Source organism: Lepisma saccharinum, chromosome 12 (genome assembly GCF_977018435.1).
Source record: "Lepisma saccharinum chromosome 12, izLepSacc3.1, whole genome shotgun sequence".
Taxonomy (NCBI): Eukaryota; Metazoa; Arthropoda; class Insecta; order Zygentoma; family Lepismatidae; genus Lepisma; species Lepisma saccharinum.
Genome location: NC_139240.1, coordinates 40846831 through 40867914, shown reverse-complemented (window position 1 = coordinate 40867914; position 21084 = coordinate 40846831). Strand labels below are relative to the sequence as shown.

Here is a 21084-nt window from a genome sequence, read left to right as displayed (position 1 = left end):
GTGTTTTGTAATTCCTCTGTAATTTTAAGTCAGTTTCCTGGCTCATATTTATTATATATTTATATGAATAAGTAGTTAGCTTTTCTTGAATGATCATTCAAGGCATGGACTTTAAACACTTACTCTTATTAAACAAAGACTTCTTTCCAAATGAATGCAGCAATCCACACACAACACTGAAATCTTCGGGCGAAATTATAAAGGACAATTTGCAATAAAGCGTGGATGTTCTAAATTTAGCATGCTTCCTTGCCTTAGCTGATTCAACAAAAATCCTTTCACAGCATCCAGAGAAGACTTAATACTGGTGAAAGTAATGGAAATATAATGAATTCTCATATTTTTTTGCAGAATGAAGCTTACATTTCTATTTCTGATTGCACTGGTGTGGCCAACTAGCCTTGCGGATTCCGTTCTATACTCTAGTTCACCTTTTCTAACAAGCATGTACAACAATCACATCGATGCAACTTCTTCACGTAAGTACTTTTGATAGAAAAAAGATACTTTATAAACATCCTGTATTGTATTTGCAGAATTTTTTGAATATAGAATACATCTTTACATGCGATAATACCGTTTGTTTTCAAACGAAGCTCAATAAATTGTTAAACGATTTCGATGATCGATACAAATTGCAGTAGTATATGCATAAGCGCCGATTTCTTCTGATATTTGGGGAGGCCCAAAGTTGAGTAAAACATTAAGAAAATCAGTAACATTTTGTACACTAACTTTGCAAGGGGCCGGCCGGACCTCTCAAAAAAATTTCCAAGACCAAAATTATATATGCAAAATACTAGTATACCCTTGTATAATATGAAGTTGATTTATTTACGTAGAAATTACATAAAGTTAAGGATTAGATTCTGATTCTACAGCTTTGCATTAATAGTGTATGTCAAAATTTATCCGTACTACTACTAATATTAATACGCATTAAAATAATGATCAGATACTTGGCTTTTGATTAGCTGGACCTAGCAACCTTTTTGGTATTCAATAAGAACCATTTTCATTTTCTTTTTGGACATTGATATCTTTCGCAGAACAAGTGTTTTTATACAAATTTTAGTGATCTTAACTAGACATAAGCTAGATAATAATTACTGTATTAATCAGTAGCGTACGCAGGATTTCATCAAGGGGGGTGTTATTTCGAAAACTTTCTACAAATTCACATTACCATTGTTTTATTATACTTTATTTAATTAATTAATAATAATAATTAATTAATTAATTATTATTATAATTAATTAATTAATTATTATAATTAATTTAATTACTACTAATAATTATTATTAATGCAGCTGCTATTTATGACAGAAATAGAACAAAATTACATTTCTTTTGTTTCTTTGTTACAAAATAATTGTCTAGTCAACGGTTATTTGTATATGATAAGTGAGACATTTTAAGTGTGAAGAAAATCCATAAAAACAAGCAAATATATTAAATTTATTGAAATAATCGAAATATGAAACTCATTCAAGGAGACGCGCTGGTCTAGTCTGACAACTTCGTGGGATATCCGGGTTCGATTCCCGGAACTGGTTGGAATTTATCCAGCCTTGTCTCCGCACCCAGCCTCATAGCAATGGGTACCTGAGAGCAACCCTGGTGGATGAAGGCTGCCGGAGCATGGTGCTGATCACATCACCTGCAAAATAGTTCGAGATCAAGAATCTTTGGGGCCCACCACACCACTACGTGTGCCTTCATGGCACGGTGCTATATGCACGGGGGAATTTACATTACCTTTACCTATGGAACTCGCCCAGGATGATGATGAAGCGCGAGAATACATGTTGCTAAATTCCACTGAGTCTATGTGTTCGTTGAAAAGTAAGTTTATAGACATTCCAACACATTTATCACTTCTAGGTGATTCACAAAGCACTTCTTCAACATTATTTAATGATGTGGATGTAGACTCAGCATCACTTGAGAGTTCACAAGGGGATGCGAAATCAGTACAGAGAAGAACGTTTGCAATAAGGTCGGCACACAGCGACGAAGCAAGGAATTTTCACAATTCTCGCGAGAGTCACTGCGCGTCATTTTGCAAAAAAAAATTGCAAAATTGAAATTTGCTGCCGCTTAGATTGTGTTTGGAATGTTGTTTTTTTCTTCATGCTGCATGGGAATAATAATTCAAATTATTTTTATTATTATTATTATTATTATTACTGTCGCAGATCTTTGACTGTGATAAATTAGCCATTTTTTTCTACAGCATATTCCATAATATTTCAAAAGCTCAAGGGGGGGGTTTAAACCCGGTAACCCCCCCCTTGCGTACGCCACTGGTATTAATACATACTTTTACCTGTTCAGTAACAATAATATGTTAACAAGTAATGATAATAATAATAATAATATTTTTAAATTGAACTAGTTTAATAATAATATCATTAATAGACAAATTAATGTTATTAATCTATTAATGATAAACGTTGTTCTTATTATTACATGTGGAGACACTTGGTTTGGTCCTCTCTAGAAATATAGTTTTAGCATTAGCGTATACTGAGTCAAAGATCTGGGCTATCTCACTATGTCACGTGGTCCTAGGCTATGAATAGAAATAAATTTACCAACTCACAAGAAATCAGGTTGCCAGCTCCAGAATCAGCATCATCATCTCACTGATATGAATATTATTATTTACAATTTCTGATCGATTTCTCGCCTGTGTTTTATTCTCTAGACTTCAGGCTTCGTAGATAGCCTAGCCAGCCCAGAATATACGCTCCTGAGTTTTAGATAGTGCCTGATATGGACCATTCTAGTAAAACGTAAGCCATTTCCAGAGCGTTCAAGCCATTGTCTATATTTTTGATTGCATTGAAGTTTAGAATGTGATCATAAAGTTGAAATTTATAATTTTTTTATTCTTAGTTCACCAGCAACCGGAGAAGAGACATAATCATCATGGCCAAGGTCATCAAAGCGGTGGAGCTTCGGCGTACGGATATTCAGGTCTGTGCTTAGATCTTGAATTTGCTAACAGTTTATTTTTTGAAGTATAAACTATTAAGATTAACGTAGACAGAATTTGTCTCAGGTGCTTCCTGCACAGTTACAACAATATTGCAGTGACGTGCACTGAGGAGTAGAAAGTCTAGCAGAGATAGATTAATCAATCTCAGATCTATAATTATTTTCAAATCACAATATTTATTGTGAAAAGGGAAGATTTCTGCCTCTCCCTCCCTTGTCCCCTCGTTCCCGCTGCAATGGTTGAAAGCCCGTGGTATCAGGTCCCCCAGTCTATCTCCTATAGGACAGATAGGGGATTGGTTTCCCTTGATTCTTTGTAAATCTTCTAAAGAACTCAAGGGAAAATTTTCTGCAGTACTTACGTATGTTCTCTGTATTTACAGAACCTTATGGGATGTAGTTTTATTATTTATGAAATGGGAACGTGTTATGTGCAGACAATAATGTTATGCTTTCTTTCTTTCTTTTTTTTTCAAATATGGAATATACGTATAATGATTAAAATACAAATATTTGCTCAGGCTCTCTCTCGCTCTCGTTTTAGTAGTGTTTTATTTAAATATACTAATCTTTTGGCCTCCAACGGATGTATTTATTTGGGCAAGAGAACGCATGTTCATATTGTTATTGGTTTGGTTTATTTTACTTAGCTTTTCTGCCACATTTGGTTATCGCGAAAATGAGGATGAGTGATGATATCATGAAATTGATGAAGGGGTGTAAGGGGTGCTCCTTCCACGTCGTGCAAGTAACAGTCAACCTCACTTCCACGTAGTACACCCTGGACTGCAGACTAACGAGGCTCTGGCGACTGGCCCCATGGCCAGTATAATTTTGTTTGTGTTGTCCTGTGTTTTCTCCTTATTTGTGCTGAGTGCTCCTTTACAGCCTCAGCTTTTAATGAAAGTCAGAAGATTTTAATATTTTATGATTTTAGTTATGCAACGTTAGAGTTGTTCTGTGTAACGATAAGGGGCTGGACCCCGTATAAATGACGGGTGCAAAATAGCCTTAGTGCTGACGCACCCAAAATTTTAAATTCAAATCAAAATCAAATGAAATTGATGAAGGGACCTCGAACAATCCAGGCCGGGATTCGAACCTGTGATGAGCGCGCATTCTTGTTCCTGTGTTGTACTATGCAGTGAATAATGAAATAATTTGAAATGAAAAATGTATCTCAGAACTCACGAAGCCAAATGAATATTATTGAAGAAACTACAAAAAAAAGTGTGTTTTGTTACCTGTTTTGTTTCTGTGCATAAAGTGAACTTAAAACAGCAAATCAATCAACCGTGGGGGAGTGGTTATCACATCGCGCTACGACACCAGGAGTTCCGGGTTCGAACCCCGACCTGGACATGGGTGTTCTTTCTGTTTCTCCCTTCATTAATTTTATCGTATTATCTTCGCAATTAACCAAATATGATAAAAAAGCGGCGCTAAGTAACAAAAATCAAGTCAAATCATTGATTGATTGCTTGATTTGGTTTATTTTATTTCGCTTCTCCGCCACTTTTGGCTAAACGCGAAAATGATACAATATAATCAGTGGCGGTCCCTCCATGGAACAGAGGGAACAGGCTGTTCCCTCCTACTTACTGCACTTTTGGGCTATTTAAATTATTTATATTAACATAATAAGAACACTTTTCTCTCGAAATCAACGTTTCCAAAAGTAACACTGAAGAAAATCTTTCACCGTGGCTGGACGTTTGTTGACGTCATCTACCCCCAACGCATCATGGTTCTCACCCCATGCTCTACCATGGTCTCTTAGTATCATGCCCTCTACTGTCTGAAGCCGAGTATTTCCGACCACGTCCGAAGGTGAACGATCCCCACGGCACCACGGAAGCTGAACGCTCTAGCTGTTCCCTCAGAGAGATATTGCGGATTCGCTTTTCTTCCCGTTTTTGCTATGTGCTGAAGTTTAATCGCGTCACAAGTGATACATTTGAGTGTAGAAAGTCTATAACTTCCTAATCTCGTTGAGAACTTGCGTCTGACATTCATAACGAACTGGAAAAATCTTCTACAGTCTAAGCGTCTGCTAAATGCCTTGGCTAAATGCTGGGAAATAGCTTCCGAGGGAACAGCTCACATCCACCTGTTCCACCAACCCCAAAACCAAAGTTTCAAGGCATGCAGTGGCAGGACAAGAAGCGAATGTTGCGAGTGTTGTATGATCGACCGGCTGAGGACGAAAGCGTTTAGTTCATTCAACTTTGCAGAAAATACAACAAACCAACACATATTCTAACTGAATTAAAAACTAAAACGAAATCATACACAGAGCATTTTCAAACGAGTTACTACACTTCTGTAAATTATTAACTGAATATTCTTCCAGTGGCAAATTATATTGTTGTCCTTGTTTAATCCTGAGAAGGGAGTCTGGAACAGGTCGGGTTTTCTCACATTAACAACTTCTACTAACAGGGTGGCTACTCACCGGGAATTTCTTGAATTCCGGGAATTATGCGTGAATTATTGGCTCCGGGAATTGTGCGTGAATTCTGCTTGAAATTTTCTCTGTAGACATGAAAAATTGCAACTTTTTAAAATCCCAATTCCATTGAATTTATACTAACTAACTAACTAACTCCCTAGCCTTCTTAAACCCGAAGGTTCATGGCTGCAGCAACACAGGCCTTCCATCTTTCCCTATCTTGAGCAAGTTCTATGAATTTATACATATTTATTAATGACCTGAAACAAGTTTTTCACAGTTTAGGTTTTATTTTTATTGAGGAAGGTAAGTAAAGCTGCGTGGAAAATAAAACAGAATTCTATCAATCCATTTGCTTTGTTAGTGTTCTTTGAAGAACAATCCATCTGATAGACTGAAGATTATTGCAAGATAAAATATCTTGAAGTTGATTAGGTAAATTTAAAATTCTTATAGAATTAACAATTTTTCGTAGATTACTATTTCCCGTAACATATGTGACTTGTGTTTGTAGATGTATTTATAGTCCCGAGTAGCAGTGGCGTGCCCAGGATTTTTGTAAGGGAGGGGTTACCTATAGGGGCTATCCACGAGTAAACAAAAACATATCGAACGGCACAATCGATTGTCGAACTGTAGCACAACAACTTCCGGTTCACGGCGGCCGGGTAATTCAAGCGCGTACTTGTGGCATTTCTTCTCGTTTTGTATACCGGATGAAATGGATCATATAAAAGCACTTGACGACGAGGAGAATAAGAGATATCAGGGCAAAGTAGAGGCCTTTGCATATCAATTGGATGAGCAACTAGGAAGTAATACGGCATTATTCCAAGATGAGATCCATTTGCTGATCGTCGTTTCATTGGCGATATTTGTAGCCTACATATTAAATAGAAAGTAATTTTTCCTACAGAGCGAGAGCGCTTAAATGCATACATTTATGTTTTAAGTGAAAAAGTGCGAGATGTACGGACATATAAAAAACGGAAAAAGGAGCTTCTTTCTTCAGTCAGGACGAGTCAGAGGGATGCGATAATGCACACTTGCTGGTTTCGTTCTCGTTTGAACGCAGAAATACAAAACGCTCATTGTTTTTTTAAGTCAATTTTCTGCTATTTGTGTTAAACATGACGATGAAGATGAATAATAAACTGGAAAAATTAATGATGGGACAAACACAATGACACACCATTGCTTCACCATGGTGTTCAAACCTAGGACCTCTTCTCCATCAATGTTGATTTGATTGATTGAGTTGGTGTTTTAAGTACACTTTGTGCACAGTAAGGCTAATCGGGACTGGACCTACAGTTTAAATTGGGATCCGAACCACAATATGCCTCCACCGGGAATCGAACCCGGAACCCCTTGATTACAAGGCGACGAGGCTACCACTGCGCCATCGGGGAGGCACTCTATCTATCAATGTTGAAAAGATTTCCATTGCAAAAGACGAAAATTAATAATAGTACCCGCACTTAATTTTCTGGCTACACAAAAAAATATTTCCTCTGGTTACACACACAAAAAAAAATCTGGTTACACAAAAATTTAATACAGTTCGTGTGTACTTCAAGAACTTAACGTGTAACCTATCTGGCCATGACCGAGCATCTTTTGAAAGGAAAAGTAATATTTTTGCTCATATTACTAAAACAGAGAGAAAATCGAGATTTGAATGATTTCTCTTCTACTATTAATGAAGTGCAAGTGGTGCGGGACGCAAAATTTTTGGTTAGGAAGAAAACAGGACGGGGTATTTTTAAAGTCCTGACGTTCAAAACGGGAAAAATAATGTTATTTCCGACTAAATTGGGAGATTATAGGAGCAGAAAATATTCAACATTACCCGATACTAAAATAATAATAATAATTATACACACAATATCACCCTCGGGTGATTATTTATTTTGCATTTTTGGAATAAAAACTGCTAATTTCAATAAATTTCGGACATTTAGTACAAAAAAAATGCAGGGAATAAACTACTTTTAAACTATCATTTTTTCCGAAGTCTGGATCGGAATGTGTTTTTTTTTTTCGTTCCGTTGTCATTACTGCGCAGTCTACTGCTAATGGTCTTCCAATTTTCACGCCTGACAGCTTCAATGCAATAATTTGGCGCCTAGATCTCGAGTAAATGGATGAAGAGAGATCCATGAAAGATTATTTAGCCCTGATCGTAGTTTACATCCTCCTTGTACACACCCATTCGTTCCTTTGATACATGACACAATCTCAGCTCCTTTAGCAGCATGTTATGAGCCTACGAACCGGAAGTTGTTGTGCTACAAGTATGGCGTCTGCGCGAAGGCACTTCCTTCCGGTGGATAGCCCCTATACTATTTCTCGGTAGTCCGCCCTCATTTTGTCATATTTTCCTACCATTGACGTTCTTTTTTTAGGAATATTGGGCCAAGGGGGGGTATAACCCCTACCAACCCCCCCCATTGGGCACGCCACTGCCGAGTAGCTATGTGAAATGACAAATGTAAACTCCGCACCTTAAATTATATATATGTACCGTCCAAGTGAATTAGAATTATTGGATTCATTGGAATCGCACAAACCATATATTGTTAATATAAGTATTTGTTTGTGTGTATGTGTGTGGGTGGTGAGAGACGGTAAAACCTTAGTTTGAAATAGAGAAAACATCTGCTTGAATTTTTGTAAAGTTCGCTTTGAAAACCGGGAATTATACTTGAATTTTATTATGGTCCTACAGTAGCCACCCTGACTAATCTAGCGAACGTCATGAAAAACTCAACCATCTGTGTGCCATTATTGGATTGAGAAAGTTTGAATTACAAGAATACTCAACTCTATGAAAAAACGTCAACTTAATCTACGAATAAAGAGATGAAACAGGTCACGACAATATATTATTTTCTTTCTCTGATGACTCATAAATTTATATTATCAAATTTTTCTTTGTTGTGCATCGACAATTTTATTTTTAATGTTTTCTTTATATTATATCACATTTGCTTTAAAATTATTATTGTCATATAATTTTAACGTGCCTCATGTTTGTCACTTCTGACATTTCAATAAGGGTTGAATTTTACTTGATCTATTGTATTATATTAAGACACCCATGCGATGGGGAGCAAGTGCAGGTGACCTGTTCCCCTGCCTGATTTATCACCGCACGCCACTGAATATAATTGATGAAGGGACACACTCAAAGAATACCCATGGTCAAGCCGAGATTCGAACCCAGGATCTCTGGCTTAGTAGTCAAATCAAATATTTTTTTATTTTCGAATGGGGGTGGGGGTTACGTGTACTTTTTTTTAGTACTCATTCATCATTTTGCAATCTTTTCCTGTTATTGACGTTCTATTTTCAGGAATTCTGTGTCATAAAGGGGGGAGCGTTATGCCCCACACCAACCCCAACCCCTTGAGCACGCCACTGATTGCTACTCCAAGTGGCGACGTCACCGCACGTCACTGCAATATTGTTAAAACTTTCACGAGGTTTGTCTGTATCCTTCCGCTATAGTACTACTACCCAATGAATGCTAAGGTGAAAATATTTTCGTGGAGTTATCTAAGACAAGGAAGCTGGGCTTCCTTCCATGGTAAATTTAGAACATCCACACTTTATAGCAATTCGTCATTTCTAATTGCACCCAAAGAGTCCAGCGTCTTGTTGCATATTTTTTTGTTGCAATAGTATAAATACATGAAGACTTACGACAGCAGAAACATAAATAAAACACGTCACTCTGCAAGCGTCAATGTCCAACTGTTTTCCCACTTGACCATCAGATGTCACATACATCTGTTTTGTTGGTGTCCCCATCTGCAGGCATTTTCCTTTACTACGTGTACATGCCTGGCTGGTCGCGTTCCAATAACTAACTCTGCCTCTAGTTTTTCAGCTCTTGATTTACGTAATTGTCGGAAGAACATTTCGCGAAGTTGTGCTGTGAGCACACACATACGTACTTACAGTACAATACACACACACACACACACACATGTAAAATTACGTTGACGTACGTAAATAATATCTCAGTAATAATACCTAACAAGCTTGTGTCATCCTTCATAATAAAAAAAAAACAAAAACAGATAAATCCACGTTTTATTTATTTTAAACTACCAGTACTGCGCTCCCATAAATCACATGCGTTTCCGGTACGGAAAGAGTAAGAACTTTTTATGTCCTTTTTACAGAAAGAAACTCACACGAATTGCAACACTGCAACAGAATTGCAGAATTTCCTTCTAACCACTTCCTGTTTCATTGTGAAACTTCTGCGCACATTACTACCAACTGATTTGAAGTAAGAAACAAGACTACAGATGTAATCAGTATAAGGTCCCCCGTAGGACTTTTCTCAAGGGGGCAGCAGTGCTTAAAGCGGGCGGATGCTTTCCCCAGTTAAGAAAATTCTCATAAAGCATCCGCAGCACTAGGATAATTTGCTGCCTTTCACGGCACCCCTCGTCCATGTTTTCAAGCTACAAGTCTTTCAAGATATCTCAAGGGGGCGTGCCCCTGCTGCCCCCCTCTTCGGGCGACTTTGAATCAGTGGCATACGCAAGTTGGGATTGGTATGGGTTGTAAACTCCCCCCCCCCCTTTGTCCCAGAGTTCTTAAAATACAGAAAGAAATGTCAAGGACAAGATAATAAAATATAGGACTGCCTGGTTAGAGATGAAGACAGTCATATGTAGAATATGCAGCAGAAATATGGGCTCCTCAGGACAAAAAGTGCACGCATAAAATAGAAATGCTGCAGTCTAAATTCGTAAGGTACGCCACTTATAAAGAAACAGGCATATATCCCCGATATGAATCATACACTTCCCTCTGTAAACACCACAACCTGCCTTCTCTCAGCAAAAGAAGGAAAATGCAATTGCTCTGTTTCTTATACAAAATCATGAACAATAATATTCAAGTGCAACATCTTCTAGAACAAATACACATACGTGTTCCTATCTCCAAGACACGATCCAAAGGGGGCCTCTTTTACTGTAGTAACAGAAGATCGAACATTATAAATAAATCACCTATCAGGAGAATGTGTGAACTGTACAACAGATGTTCCGAAAGGGAACCAAAATTAGACATATTTCACATGCCTATTGGGACATTCAAAAATGTTATTCAAGGAATGGAAGAATAAATGTCAACAATGTAAACATAAACGCAATATTTGTAAATATATATTTCTTTCGTAGTTTATACTCAATTACATATATGTACGTACTTTCTAGTGTGTCAATTATTTACAGGTAATTTATTACACACATAATTAATATATTTCTTTAATGTAAATAACTTCTATCCTTGATTTATCCTTGTTTATTTTATTTCCATATTTTATGTAATTTATAATATATTATATCTGTATCTTATATATATTGTACATGGTGGTAAAGATCTGATATACTGAGTGTAAAGATAAATAAGAAATGTAGAACACTGTAATTGGGCATTCGCCTGTTGTGTTTAGTAATAAATAAATAAATAAATAAATAAATATTCCACCCAAAGGGACTATGACCCCATGGACAATGAAAGTCGACCAAAAATTACGTATTCCGAACATATAATTTAATTTCAATAACAGTATGTTAATTATTGCAAGGGTGTTGCAGGAACATGATAACTTCAAACTGATGCAGTGTTTTTTGAGGGTACAACGCTATTATGGGAGAAAATGGGATTGCTTGCTACACTCTGAAAAAACAAAAAAGAAACTGCGGACGGGATGAAGTGGCCAAATGTTTAGAAACGAAAAAGAGGATATCGTACACAATCCTGGGAGTTTTCTACCTTTTTTAGTAGCTCCTTCACAAAATCCAACAGGGTGCCCAGAAATTTTGCAAGAGGGGTTGTACCTTCTTCTTCTTTTAGAAAACAACTCTATTTTTGCGATATTTTCCTGCATTTGACATTCTCTTGTTTAGAATGCTGGGCGGGCAGAGAGCGGCAGGGGAGAGGGAGGGAGAGAGAAACAGGAAGGAAAGAGAGTGAGCGAGAAAGAAAGAGGGGGAAAGAACAGAGTAGGGGGAGAAAGAGACAATCAGGAAAAATATAAAGAAAGAAGCAAACAGGAAAAAGAGAAAGAAAGAGACTAATCGGAAAAAAGAGAATGTGACAAAGAGGAAGAAAGAGAAAGAAAGAAGCAAACAGGAAGTAGAGAAAGAGAGACAAACAGGAATAGGCACGTAGCCAGGAATTTATTTCAGGAGGGGCTCATCCCTTATCAGCAGTCACCATCTAATAACAAAAAATGTGTATGTGTGTCACAGTAATAGCCCTGAAGATGAATTTCTCAGTATATTACAAATTACGTATTATACAATATGTTTAATCCTGGTAAGGAAGTAAAATTAATTACCACTATATAAAAGATAAAGAAAGAGACAAACTGGAAAATAGAAAGAAAGAGACAAACAGGAAGAAGAGAAAGAAAGAGACAAACAGGAAGAAGAGAAAGAAAGAGACAAACAGGAAAGAAGAGAAAGAAAGAGACAAACAGGAAAGAAGAGAATGAAAGAGACAAACAGGAAAAGAGAAAGAGAGAGAGACAAACAGGAAAAGAGAAAGAGAGAGACAAACAGGAAGAAGAGAAAGAAAGAGACAAACAGGAAAAAGATAAAGAAAGAGACAAACAGGAAAGAAGAGAAAGAAAGAGACAAACAGGAAAGAAGAGAATGAAAGAGACAAACAGGAAAAGAGAAAGAGAGAGAGACAAACAGGAAAAGAGAAAGAGAGAGACAAACTGGAAGAAGAGAAAGAAAGAGACAAACAGGAAAAGAGAAAGAAAGAGACAAACAGGAAAGAAGAGAATGCAAGAGATAAACGGGAAAAGAGAAAGAGAGAGAGAGACAAACAGGAAAAGAGAAAGAGAGAGACAAACTGGAAGAAGAGAAAGAAAGAGACAAACAGGAAAGAAGAGAAAGAAAGAGAAAAACAGGAATAATAGAAAGAAAGAGACAAACAGGAAGAAGAGAAAGAAAGAGACAAACAGGAAAGATGAGAAAGAAAGAGACAAACAGGAAAAGAGAAAGAGAGAGACAAACAGGAAAGAAGAGAAAGAAAGAGACAAACAGGAAAAGAGAAAGAGAGAGACAAGCAGGAAAAGAGAAAGAAAGAGACAAACAGGAAAAGAGAAAGAAAGAGACAAACAGGAATGAAGAGAAAGATAGAGACAAACAGGAATAATAGAAAGAAAGATACAAACAGGAAGAAGAGAAAGAAAGATACAAACAGGAAAGAAGGGAAAGAAACAAAATAACAGGAAAAAAGAAAAAGAATGAAACAGAAATAAACAGAGGAAGAAAGAGAAAGAGCGTTTGTACTCACGGCAAGGTAATTGAATTATATTTAATCTGTTGGGCTGTGTGGAGATGTCCCTTTCTTGTCTCGGCTTTTTGATCATAGCTATGGAAATTTTAGTCCCCTATATTTGTTTTATTCTTTTCACATTCTGAGCTGATAAATTAGGAAGAAGACAACGTTTTCCTGATCTCATGTACAGAAAACATTAATTTTCTAATTAGTAACTTAACCTTAATCACCAGTGCTGGATTAACGATCGTCTGACAGATATTTGTTACCTTTGTTTCCCTGTATTCACAGAATGAATTCTTGCCTTCGTCCCATCAACACTCCGTTTTAAGCATCCCATGAGATAACCAGTTAATTTTGAAAAGTAACCGAGTAACAGTTAAAGTTACTCGGTACAAAGAGTAACTTAGTTACAGTTACAGCTACTCAAGTTGAGAAGTAACTCAATTACATTTACTGGTACTTGAAAAGTAATCGTAAGTTCTTTTTACAGCTACGCGTACTTTCTGCTGGGAATATTGCAAAGTCCACACAAGCAGTGATCATTAAAATTATATACGAAGATGAAGATTTACATGTGTTTTATTTATGCTTCTGGTACATAATATATCTGCACATATTTATGTTATTATGACTAGGCTCGGAAGTTGAGGAAATATCCTTTTTTTTCCCCTAGTGTCCGAAGACGAGGCCCAACATAATATATGTTCATTTTGGGTCATTGTAGGCCAGAAACAGGTGGGGTTTATTTGTCCTTTTTCGGCGTTTTTTGCCTTATTGGTCCTTTTTTAGCCTTTTTTTTAGATCTTAACGACTTTTTTTTTGTAACTTCACCTAATTTCCACTACGTTTTTGCTGCCCATTCTCAATTCGAATCATCATCAGTTCATCACCTCTTAAACATCCTTTCTGTAGTAAAGAAAAAAAAAGAGAAAGAAAGAAGTATATTTGAACCATCCCTGAAACGAGAGAAAAACATTCTTGACTGAAAGAAGATGCATTTCATTCATATAGTTTTTTCGCACTGTGTGTTCCATACCACCAGAATTTTGTAATTTGTTATTACTTAATTCGGATCACATTTATAGGTCCTTTTTTCCGTTTTTAGGTCTTTCTACAGGCCTTTCTTTTGGCAATTTATAGGCCTTCAACTTCCGAGCTCTAATTAAATGATGGAGAAAGGAGTCAGCTTTGCTAGAACCATCATTCATTTTAATTTACTCGACTACAAAATAAATGGAGCAGTCCGCCCAAAAGAGTGAAGTATTCGCGGAACTAGAAATGACGAATTGCAATAAAGCGTGTATGTTCTAAATTTAGTACGCAACGAAGCATAGTTTCCACGGACATCCTTTCACCTTGGAATCTGAGTCACCAAGTTTACAACTTCCCCCACGTAAACGTTACAGATTACAGATTTTCAAGTTAACATTTTAAGTGTCATATTGAAGAAAAGTAACACTTTAAGAGTTACAGCTACTTACTTCTAAAAGTAGTTTACATTACAGTTAGCATTCCTAAAAAGCATGGCCGTATTTAGAGGGGGGGTTTCTAGGGTTCAACCCCCCCCGAAACTTCTGACATGTTGGATTAATGGAAGTTCAGAAACCAAAATCTGTAACTAATTTTCAATTTTTTTTTCGAAGCATCACAAAAGTACAAGGAGACAATGTTGAAACGATCGAGCTAGAATTTTCATACAATTGGAATTCTGAAACTTGAATGAAACGGAATTTATTCTCGGAATCGCAGTCCACCTGCAACCTCTCCATTTTCACTTCTGCTGTCCTCTTTCCAGTGTTGTTCCTGCGGTACTATAACGTCACAATGAATATAGACTGAAAATTCCCTTATGATTGTCCCAAAATTCCCAATCAGTAAAAGTCGAAAATCCTCCTTGATAGGAGTTCAAACCTAGAATCTCCAGTTTCGTAGCGTTTGAGGTTACAACCCATGCACCAGGCAATGTTTAAAAAAAATGTAACTGGTTCCACACTTTTCAAAATTCCAAAAATTGAATTTTAAGGTCAAACAACAAAAACTTTATGACTAAAATTTCCATCTAACTTTTAGAGCTTTTTCTTGAAAGTATCTAAAATTTAATTACAAAGTATAATAATTGTGCATTTGAGTACACACTATATGAAACGTAATGGAAGAAAACAAAAGAGAGACCTTGTGCTGGATATTCACTCATCTGCTGGATTGAGTAAACCCCCTCAAGGATATAACAATGTTAATAATAATAATAATAATAATAATAATAATAATAATAATAATAATAATAATAATTAGCATTATTATGGGATAAAATAGTTTTATTATTATGACATTTTAATTATTATTGTATATTTATTGTTATTATTTCTATTATTCAAATTTCTGGCGACGCCCCTGGGGACAATTATGAATGAACCCCCCCCCCCCCCGCCCCGAAAATGTTTCCTGCCTACGGCCATGCTAAAAAGTAATTGCTACTTGTAACTGCGATACAAGAGACTAGTCACTTCCAAACACTGGATGCAACCATGTGCGTGGTAATGTTCTAGAAGTCAGCAGTGAATTTCATAGTCTTAAGCCCCTATCACACGGAACTGGATTTGTAGTAGGAATGCCCTAGTTGGCGCTGAACTAACTTTCTAAGTAGCAATCATGGCCGCCTGGCTAACTGCTTGACTGGTTTGGAGGAATAGGACATGTTCTAATTGCTACTAACTTTCTTCAACTAGATTCTCTTGAACAGCCAATCACAGCAAAGTTTGGTCATGTAAAGATAATCTGTGAGCTTACAAAGTAGCGTTTTTTGTCTGTGGTTTCCGAGTGCATACAGAACGAAAGGCTTGTTTACAATTGAAAAAGCTAAAATATTCTTCCATACGTGTATAGTAAACGTTGTAAAGTATGTATTTTATCAGCGCCGTTCTTCTCTACCTAAAACCATTTAATACGAAGCGATATTCCTCTCGGTTGAATAGTTATCGTATTTTAAAAGTGTGAAGTGATGCGTTGTTTACATCTCGCGCGGCCGCCATTATGGGAACAAAAGACTATCGACAAGTACGGTGTAACAAGTATCGTGTGAGGCGAAAACTAGCAAATGGGTAGCCAGTCCAGCGTCAACTAGAGCATTCCAACTAGAAATCCAGTTCCGTGTGATTCAGGCTTTATTAGCTAATGTCCAGAAACAAGACAAAATTGATTGCAAGGTTTCTTATTTTCTTTTCCTTTTCAGCTTCTGAAGGTGACTACAGTGGTGGTCATGGAGGAGGCTATGGGCCTAGTGGAGGCCATGGGTAAGTAAAGAAAATGTTTTAAACTGCTAAACTGTAAGCACTAAATATTCCGGAAATATCTATGACTTTTATGGCCTAATAATAATGAAATAATTGGTAACCATCAGTTATGTGATTGTATTCTATTTTTTTTATTTAGCAGTCTCCACCTGGTAGCAATATTAAACCATAGGCGTGCGCAGACCCTCTGATTAAGGGGGGGGGCAAAAGCCATGCTGAAAGTTCAGTCGGGAAAGAAAAACCTCATTTTATCTCACTGTTTAGTTTAATTGCATTGGTTTGTGTGTGTGTGTGGCACAAAAAAATTAATGGGGCGCCATTCTCCTTTACATTCTTTTTTCATTTAGATCGTTAGGCATCCGGGGCATACACCCACCGCCCCCTAGCTGCGGCTCTGAACTTGGCAAGACTGTAAGAAAAGCAGATAGAAAGTGCCAGTGAAGCGAGCAAAGAAAATTCTACGAATGGTATTTTTATTTGTATAAAATTTGATATCGAGGGTGGCAGTTGCCCCTTTGTGCCCCCCCCCCTGCAGATGCTCTTGGCCGTCTGGAAGAATTAATGCAAGAAAGACGTGAAAACTAATTCCATCTTGAGCATCCTTTTATCCTGTTACTCTTAAATTCTACTAGTCTTGAATTTCTTTTCCTCAACGTTTGCCCTCCTAGAATTGATTTCCGTCCAAGGTTGGGGAGGAGAAATGCCCATTGCCCCCCTGTGGTGCGCCACTGCACACCCTTCTCCCGTAGTTGCTCTAAACTTTAATCGCTTGAAAAATTTTCTTTAAGAGTATAAAATAATGTCGTTTAATACCGGCGATAGGATTCCTCTACACTAAATTTCTAGGTCAAAGTATAAAAATTTAGGGACATGGATGTCTGGAAGGGAGAGAGCCAAGGTGTTTTTTGAGGGGGCAACACTATTATCGGGGTAATATGCCCATGAAAAAATACCTTGCTTGTCCCTCCGTGGAAAAAATCTGCGGACGTCCATCTACCCGCCCGTGCGCACGCCTGTGTATTAATCACACACCCCCCCCCCCCCCCACACACACACACACAATTAATCGCCATGAGCATGTGTTAAATATAGAAGTAAAGATGGCGACGTTGTATAAAGGTCAACTGCAATGAATGTCAATAGAAATATTGTGTTGTAAGTTTTTACATCCGATTGTCTCCTAGAGGAAAAGGAATTTAGTCAGTAGGCGTTTCGTGTGGTTGAATCACACGGAACTGGATTTCCTATTGGAATGCTCTAGTTGGAGCTAGACTGGCTGGACACTGGACAGACTGGGAATGATGATGGCTGCCAGAATAGTTTTGGGGACTAGACAGTTGCCTAATTGCAACTTGCTTCTCTGCTCGATGTTTCAACAACCAATCAGAGAGAACCTATGGTCATGTGGAGATAATCTGTGAGCTTGCAATTGAAAAGTGGTTTTGTCTGTGGTTTATGAGTATTGGTTGTGCGATTTTTTTTTGTTTGTTGCTCGATAAATAAATGGAATTTATTCATAGCAATGATATGTGATTACAGTACCGACAATGAGAATCTTCTTACCAGTGTGTTAAAAAACTTTTTAACGAATAAATCCTGCGAATCCAATGAATGATATGAATACACACATCTCTTAAGCCATTATTTTGTCCATACTTTTCTTTCTTCTTAAACCTTTAATTTTTGCAATTGTCAGGAAAATAGCAGAACTAGCTATTCTCTTATAACAATGACAGTAGGCAGGAAAGGGGGTTCACTCATAATTGTTCACTCATAATTGTTCACTCATAATTGTTCCCATCTTCGTCGCAAGAAATTTGAATAATAGAAATAATAACAATATTAATAATAGTGACAATTTCATAATAAACTAATTGATTCCAAACGTATTATTATTAATTATTATTATTATTATTATTGCTGTCCTTATATGCTTGATGAGACTTTTCTATTCTATCCATCAGAAGTTTGAATATGCAGCACAACTCTTTTTATTTATTTATTTTTTTGTTTACGTTTCATGCAGTGACTGAAATACCCCATTATTATATTTTGTTATTGAATTTTAGATACTTCAAGAAAAAGCTTTAAAAGTAAGAGATAAGTTTTAGTCATAAAGTTTATGTGTTTGACTACTCACATAAAACTTAAATTTTTGGAATTTTGAAAACTGTGGAAACCAGTTATTCTTTGTATTAAATGGTAAAACATAACGTGGTACCTGTATTGTAACCTCAATTTTTCGATCTGACGGCGTTTTTCTTTGGTTATTCTGTTCAAATACTAACTAACTGGACTTTTATTTCCGTTATTAACAATAAAACTAACAAACTTTTTACTATTTTGTAACTTGCAATAAATTATGTCAATTCTGGGAAGGAGGGGGGTGGATGGACCAGTTCGATCCCACTTTCCGACGCTCATATTGTTCCTATACATACCAAATAGCATTATATAATATACAACCACTATGCACTATACAAGTATGTGTTTTATAGGACCGCATATAGGATAAATGTATGTAAAGGGTGTTTTTTTAAGAGTGATTGAACTTTCGATAGGGATAGCTGTCATTTGTTTTGTTTTGATGACATGTTGTTTTGTCATTTCATATCAGTGAGCATTGGCAAATGATCATGGAAAGACTGACGCCGCAACAACGTTTACAAATTGTGGAAATATATTTCCAAAATCAATATTCTGTTCGCCAAACGTTTAGAGCACTTCGGAAATATCGGTGCTGTCAGTGAATTGGCCTCACAAGATCATGGGACCTAACGCCACTGGAGGATTATTTTCTTTGGGATATCTAAAGTCTCTGGTTTATGCTGATAAACCAGCAACAATTGACGCTTTGGAAGCCAACATAACTCGTGTTATTAACGACATACGTCCCCAATTACTTGAAAAAGTGGTTCAAAATTGGACTGATCGAATCCGGTTTATCACAGCTAGTCGTGGTGGACATATGCCGGAAATTATTTTCAAAAAGTAAATGTCAGAAAGTTATCTTTCAAATAGAAACACAATTGGCTTCAAACTTATTTTTGTATGTGTTTTATTTCAATTCAAAGTTCTATCACTCTAAAAAAAAAAACACCCTATACTATATCGAACCGCTGGGTGAAGGATAATGAATGTGATGCACTACGAAGCTGGATATCCTAGGTTTGAACTCTTGTAAAGGGAGTTTTAACCCTTATCGAACTGGGAATTTAGAAGTTGGATCAGGAATTTTGGGACAATCACAAGGGAATTTTCAGTCTGATCCAGGAACAGCAACAGAGGACAGCAGAAGTGAAAATGATAGGGTCGCAGGTGGACTGCTATTCTGAGAATTATATCAGTTTCGCTCAAATTTCAGAATTCAAAATGTTTGAAAATTCTAGCTCGTTCATTCCAGGATTGTCTCCCTGTTGTATTCTTATGAAACTGTGAATACATTTTTGAAAATGTGTTACAAACTTTGGTTTCTTAACTTCCATTAATCCAACATGCCAGAAGTTTCGGGGGGGGAGGGTTGAACCCTATACCTCTCCCTCTAAATACAGCCATGCTTATAACCTTGTTCTTCAGGCCACTCTTCTATCTTTTAGCTTGTCTGCTCTGCGCAATGCCTTGTGGGAACAAAAGTCTACCAACGAGTACCATGCCAGGCGAAAACCAGCAGGTGAGAAAGTACCACACCAAGAGTCCAAGTCCAACTGTATAATCAAGTAGGAAATGTAGTCTCACTTGGTTCACGCTTAATTTAGGGGTACTGGAGTGTTGGGGGTTGTATGTATAAGTTACTGTATTTATGGATTCGTATTTGATTCTTTGCAGGCATGGAGGGTACATTGCGGTCCCTGTACCGGATCACCACGGTGGAGCCAACGCAGGGGATGTAGCTTTGGGTTTCCTTGGCTTTCTACTTCTCTTGAGCGTTCTGCAAGTGAGTTATCTGTGACAAACCTATGGTTTGATATTTCAAGTTAACCTTGGCATGTAAATCTGCAGCGTCTTTCCAAGATTAATCTCTATTTCTTGACTCGCCCTGTATAATGATATACAGGGTGAACCAAGAGTTCGGTCTCACAGGACAACTCCGTTTTTAGTGTACGTAGCGACTCAAGATAAAATTTTCACCCGGACGAGGTGGCGTTTGGCACCCTCCTTATTTTTCACTCTGACACTCTTAACTTTCCACGCTGGTCCCGCTACGTTGCACTTCCTCCAATAAAAACCTTGACCATCCTTCATTTATGGTTTTAATTATGAAAAATGTCGCCCCATTTTTAAATTTTTTGTAGGTATACATTTATTTAATACATACATAATGATATCAAAATAACTGTAATCTCTTAGCTTAAATTGCTACATGATTTAGAAATATACTTATTACATTATGCAGCAGTAACTACAATTAATTCTTGCCTACATAAACCCAACTTTTTCAAAACAAGGAGCCAGGCTTACGTTATCAGAAATTAGGTTTTGCCGCTACTCAAAGGGGACGCTCTGGTTTGGTTCCCTCGAGCGTGACCCCAGGCAGTCGCCCCTGGAAATATGTGGCTTTCAGTCTAAAGTGCTTGAATTTGAACGTAGTATGCGCCGTTGAGGTTACACGCTGGTATACGAGCATCAATGATAGCTGAAAGTGCCATGTTGCCCCATGCTCGTCAGGAATATCCCAATAATAGAATACTGCTCTCCCGTCTGGTCCATGGCATGTCCCACTCACCTCTCCAGATTCGATTCAGTCTTTAACTTCTTCCTAGCTATAGTCCGTCACAGGGTTCCCTCATTACGCAATTTTTCATCTCCGCATCTCTTGTCTTTTCTAAACTTACAAACTGCTTATCAGCGACGTTTGCAGAATGATTTCAGTTACTTATACAAAATTGTGAATGGCAAAATCCGCTGCAACACACTCCTTGAGGAATTCCACTTTAGAGTACCTATGCGCACAACTCGCAATACAAGGTTATTTTATACTAAAAAACCTAGACTAGAAATTCAAAAAAGATC

The 21084-nt window shown here is 37.2% G+C and overlaps 1 protein-coding gene across 1 annotated transcript in view; it reads left to right on the top strand.

Annotated features, from left to right (window-relative positions):
- The first annotated feature begins 358 nt into the window (after positions 1–358).
- Positions 359–21084, top strand: part of LOC145996312 (uncharacterized) — a 27527-nt gene continuing 6801 nt past the window's right edge. Inside the window, exons 1-4 of the mRNA XM_083132744.1 lie at positions 359–479; positions 2902–2982; positions 16014–16074; positions 19900–20008. Coding sequence (XP_082988870.1) covers positions 446–479; positions 2902–2982; positions 16014–16074; positions 19900–20008 — 285 coding nt within the window. The 5' untranslated portion in view covers positions 359–445. The remainder of the gene's footprint in view (positions 480–2901; positions 2983–16013; positions 16075–19899; positions 20009–21084) is intronic.